This window comes from Eucyclogobius newberryi, unplaced genomic scaffold (assembly GCF_026437365.1).
Source record: "Eucyclogobius newberryi isolate DKJ021-1_F unplaced genomic scaffold, fEucNew1.0.hap1 SCAF_17, whole genome shotgun sequence".
Classification (NCBI taxonomy): domain Eukaryota; kingdom Metazoa; phylum Chordata; class Actinopteri; order Gobiiformes; family Gobiidae; genus Eucyclogobius; species Eucyclogobius newberryi.
In genome coordinates, this window is record NW_027315801.1 from 21,428,964 (window position 1) to 21,434,769 (window position 5,806).

Genomic DNA, 5,806 nt, shown 5'->3' on the forward strand with positions numbered 1-5,806 from the left:
ATTCTTATAATTTGTGCATCATTGTCTTTGAGTGTTAAACCAACTTAAATGTTATCCAATGTGATATTTCTAGATTTGGTGAGTCCAGCAGAATCAAGGCTGCCAGAAGAGAGTGATGAACTGGAATATCTTCAATCTAAAACACAATAATGTCACCATCATTGCCACAACATTGTTTTAAAAGCATTCACCTGAACAGAGCTGCCTTAAACCCTCCTATAACTCTACTCTAATACTGGACCAAAGATGACCAAATCTGACTTTTCCTATAGGCAGCAGTACAGTGCAGGTCCTGCTGGTTTGGTGTAGGTTGCTTCAAGTCTTGGAGACCAAAGTCTATTTCATCAATAATACTGTGAAGTATGTGGAGCTGTGAAGCTGGACGTAAAATATGACAACTCCTGAACGACTGAGGGACATGTTTTTAATAAATAGGACACTACTGCTTTTGATCCATTCAGATTTCTGGGGATCCTGTTGATAAACCGCATCAGTTTTAACTGTGCATATGCTATCTCGTGTAGTTCCACCTTTTATAAAGTGCTGCCAAAAACATTTCAAACTTCAAATGTAGCACTCAACAAAGAAAAACTTGTTTTGTTTTTAGATAGCATATTGGCTATTAATAATACTGTGGAATAGGCTTTTAATCTGTACATTACACATAACACATCATTGCTCATAACGGGCAAACATTTGACTTTTGCGTCTGGTGAGGCAACAATTCCATTGTATCTGTACAGAGTCACAAGCACACGTGACAAAACAAGGAATGTGACGGGCAAGCAATAGTCACCTGCAGCTCCTCCATCTCCACAGACACCTTGTCATTCTTACCACTTAAATCAGGAGGTACAATCATTTATTGTTTTCAGTCTTAGCTGCTTATTTATTCACAGATAATGTTAGTCCAATCAGTGCAATTACAATTGATTCAGATGGGTAAGATACATTTTTGTGGCATGTTTCTTGTATACATTTATGTTCTTTGTTCCAAATGATTGCCTGTATTTAAATGTATATATGGAAAATGGGTCCAAATCATATTTTTTGATGAACTGTAATAAATCGTCTTATGTCTGCCCAATGTCATATCATAATGGTTGTAAGCCCTGAAACTTACCATTGTCTATAGAATGTACCGGTACCCTCATTAGGCTGATAAGAATTGTGTCTGGGTGGGTTTCCTCCGGGCTTTCCAGTTTGCCCCATCAACACAAAACATGCACAATATGTAAGATCCTCCAGCTGAAGTCCTGACCAAGCTGAGCTCAAGATATGGAGATATGTCCCCGGGTGTTTCACTGTGGCACCCACTGCTCCTGACGGGTCGGCCCAGAAGCATTGAAGGACTATCCCTGTTTAAGTAAGAGTGTATAAAAGGGCTATTCAACAAAGTTTTGTAGGGCCTTTGTCTCTGGGCCAAAAGTGCACAAAATACCACTATTTTAACATAATTTGGGGCCACACAAAATATCCTCACTAAATCTGTTTTAAATGGGACACAGGGGTTTTTGTTGAAAAATAATATACAAAATGCTTTACCAACATTGTTCTGCAAAATTGTCAATCCAGTAAAAAACTAGGACAGGACTACAATCAACTGGGTTTGCACTAGGACTAACCCAGCTAACTGCTGCATCAAATAATTGTAATGTATACGAGCAGGTGTTGGAATTTACATCTGTAGGAGAACAGTTCCTCACTCGAATATAATGTTTTACTCTGGAAATCAACATGGCCTGGAGTCACAGAGTGAAAGAGGCTTTTTGTGGTTTCTTATGGCTGCTTTAACTTAACTCGTGACAACGATCATGTGATCAAATGCCAGACTTTTGTCATTTTGCCACACATTTAAAAAATGTAATTTCCATCAACTCATATCCGTCATCATTAACATGCAAAACTTCTGGTGCAGGGTCTGCCACCTGCTTTTCGCCATGGAGAGCTGTTACTTTGTCTAGAATGTTCCAAAGTACAGCATTAAAGTGCATATGACAGGTTAGTAAGACTAGACGCATTGCACTAAAACACAGGGAACATAAGTATATTTCAGATTTCACTAAGAATTGTGAATATTTTTCCCTAGTTCACACCCCAGTAAGCTCACAACTTAAGTCAAGTTTAAAATGTTACATCCTGGCTGGACATGGACAGCAGATGTGACATAGTTAATTACCTCCAAGTTAAAGCTAATTAACTGTTACCTAACAACCATATAGTAAACAAGGACAAAGCACATATAAATAACGCAATTGTTATGGTTTGACATATGACCTGGTAAAACCTTTATTTGTTAAATTATTGTTTACATTTGTAAGTTGCATTTAAATCGCAGCTCCATTTTTTGGATGAAATGTCACATATTGATATCAGAGGGGATTTTGTTTTAGAACTCAGCTAAATTTTCAACTTCAATTTCTGCACAAATGGCAATTTGACTAATGTAAAACTATGATAAATATTTACTGAGATTCTAATCCACCAAAAGAAGTAATACTTTGAAAAATATGAGAACATGTCATATGTACTTTAAGCTTATTTACCCTTGCATGTTTTTCAGTATTAACTATTTTAAGCAATAAAAACATGATTCTTAAACGGAAGAAACTTCAGAAGTAAGAAACTTTACAAATTATTTATTTTGCAAGAGCCATTTTAAATGTGGGGGGAAAAGAATAATTATGCTATGTGCAGGAGCTAAAATAATGTACTCAAATAAGGTGATTTTCTGGCTTGGGAAAACTCAAACATAAATTTTACAGAATACATTCAGGACAATATTAGCACCACAACTAGAACGAAGGGACAATCTAAATATTGGAAAAACTGCAATTAAATGTTATGTTTTTGAAAATGTCATAAATGAAAAGATTATTGTGCGAAATGGAATTCCTTGTGAGACTTATGGCTAATGTCTGGAACCGAACATGTTGGGGAAGCTGTGGCTCACAATCACAAAAGTTGAAAACACTGTCTGTACTCAACCATAGTAATGTGAGTATTTGTAATTATTTTCAAACCCCGGTTTTGAGCATAAACTATGCATAATAATCCCATTAATCGAAACACCATTACCATTGCAGCAGCAACTTTTATTATTTTCACTTTGAAAGAATCAATACAAGGCTATGAACACTTGATAAACTGATGACCTTGTCTGTTACATTGCATAGTCCGGAAAAAGTTTTTGAACACTTGGTGTCAGAAATAGAAGATGAATGTTATTGTGAGTGCAGGTGCGATTTTCCCTTCTCTAAATTGTGATAAAAGTTCTCTTATCTTATAATAAATACAAAAACAAAAATCTGTTTTAATACTGATATTCTGATTAGACAAATACATAGCTTCACGTGACGTCACAACATCCGGGTCACTTGACCCAGTAATGCGCGCCGCCATTTTGCGAGGGTCAAACAACACCTTTACTATCGCGCAAGGTAGCTGTCATTGATCGATCTCGGACACTAACACAGTATTGATGCCAAAAAATTGCTCAGTTTTTAGATGTTCAAGCCATGCTTGGCAAGAAGAAAAGGTTTCCTTCTACAGGATACCAGAAAAGAGTCAAAAACGAGCTCAGTGGCTACAAGCCATCAAACGAGTGGAAGATGGCAAGACATGGAGCCCAAAATCAAAGTGGACCTACGTTTGCAGTCGTCATTTTATAAACGGTTAGTTCATGTAGACCTAGTTAGCATAATTATTGTTTATTATCAAACCAGTCGATTATTTTGACAGGCATACTGTTGTTATTTTGATAATTTATGCTGACTGGACATTGGCTTGTGTTCTTTTTGGCTGCCTCTTTGTTCTTCTGTCTGCTCTCTCTCTGCCTCCTCAATCCTCTCTCTTATGACTAGCTAACCTAGACTTGGACTAAATTTTCAGTTGATTTGTTTATTTTATTTTTAGGAAAACCTCATCCAGAGCCTGATCACCCTGATTATGTCCCAACACTTTTGTTGAATGGGAAGTCCAACTACAAACCACCAAATGCAGCTGCAAGCGAGAAGTTGGCACGCTTCAACAGAACCCTAAAGCGAACAGCTTTAAGGAATCTTCAGTTCTCAATCAGGTACTCCTGAATGGCAGGCCATTCGAGATTAGGTCAGCCTGTTGGATCGTTTGCCCACGAACCTTCGGTTATCTTGTAAGGACAACATTTTAGCCCAGCGTGCTCATAACGATGCTTTTCTGATGGCTCCAAATGCTCTGTGTCTTGGATGACACTCGGTATTCAAGGTGTTGTTTGACCCTCGCAAAATGCGCGTTACTAGGACAAGTGACCCGGATGATGACGAAGCTATGTAAAATGGTATAACCGTACAACTACAGTAGGTTGCGGTAAATACACCTTTTCAGTTAGCTGCCAACCGTCATTAAAACTAACACAACAACAACAACAACAACAACAACAAGGCACATTTATTTGTAGAGCACAATTCGTACACAAGGCAATTCAAAATGATGGAATATGTTACAAAATACATGATATGCATTTGTTCAGTATTCTGTAACTAAATATATGTTCAAAGTATTCTTCCCATCGCAGCCTACTGCTGAAACAGAAACAGTTGTGGTGTTTGCCCCTCTCCCTGTCGCCTGTCGGGGGCGCTGTTTCGCAGCAGTTCGGAGAGGTTAGACACAAAATGGCGTCTTCCTCAGCGGCATGAAAGAAAACATTTATTTGATTTAAATTTTTAAAACCTTTACCTCGTGCGGTGGTAGCGTTATTATACACGTACGACTTATCTGACCATAACGCATAGTTTCGGGAGTAAAAAAGTAAGTATTACATTGAGGAAAATAACGCAACTCGCACCTTTTCCGCCTATTCTAGCAACTAACGGTCGGCGCCGCCATGTTTGTCTGGTAAAGGAGGGTTCGAGAGAATCTGTCAACAAAAGCAAATAGGTTTTATTTTTCAATTCATATTCAGCATAAAAGCAGAACACTCATTTTGAGGATAATTTGCCAATCCTCGATTTGCGTATGCATTTTGACAAAAAGTTGGCCCCTCGTATCACAACTAAAGTTACGCTGAAGCTTGTTTGCTAAAAGTATTGCTAACTTCAGTAGCCAAAGAAAAAGGGACGGGTGTCTACTAGATGGTATTTTGATCTGAAAACGAATACTGTGAGCAATTATTAACAAACAGCAACAAGCGGTCAGGGTTATTTATTTTGTCTAGTAGTGTTGGCCAATTATACCAACGTTATATGTCAAATCTGTCCAGGTAAAATAATAATTGCTGGACTTTGATCAAATTCTGAAGCATGAATATAAATTAAATCAATAAGCACGACTCGGGTTTTCAATTCAACCGCGGCGATCTGCATAACCCCATGATTGACATTAACATGTGTATTAAAACTTATGTATGATGTTGCTCTAACCATACGCTGTACCAACCTATCTTCAGAGTGATTCTGGGGAAAATAAAGGCCCATGCTGTATTATTTATTGGCTGCTGTTTGATTGGCCTCAGGCGTGATTTGCCTGCATTCACACTCATCTCAACACAAACCTTGCTGTGGAAAAGTTGTGGCATCACTTGACTGGGACTTGAAAATAAATGCCACTGCGAACTACGTTTTCGTTATTCAGTCAATTGGCATTTATGTGCATATATAATTGTATTCCATAAAGGCAATTGTGCACATGGCATCGAAATTAGAACAACTATTAGACGAATCCTTGCACAAGTGTAGAGTGAGTTAAACTAAAACGTCTGCGGTGGTCTATGACGCCCTGCCATTAGCTTTAGCCTGTTAGCTTTGCTCTGAGCTTTCGGCGCCGCTGT

The 5,806-nt window shown here is 38.1% G+C and overlaps 1 protein-coding gene across 1 annotated transcript in view; it reads left to right on the plus strand.

The window, feature by feature from the left end:
* Positions 1-1,322, plus strand: part of irak1 (interleukin-1 receptor-associated kinase 1) — a 14,185-nt gene extending 12,863 nt beyond the window's left edge. Inside the window, exon 14 of the mRNA XM_072449406.1 lies at positions 74-1,322. Coding sequence (XP_072305507.1) covers positions 74-150 — 77 coding nt within the window. The 3' untranslated portion in view covers positions 151-1,322. The remainder of the gene's footprint in view (positions 1-73) is intronic.
* Positions 1,323-5,806: the final 4,484 nt, after the last annotated feature.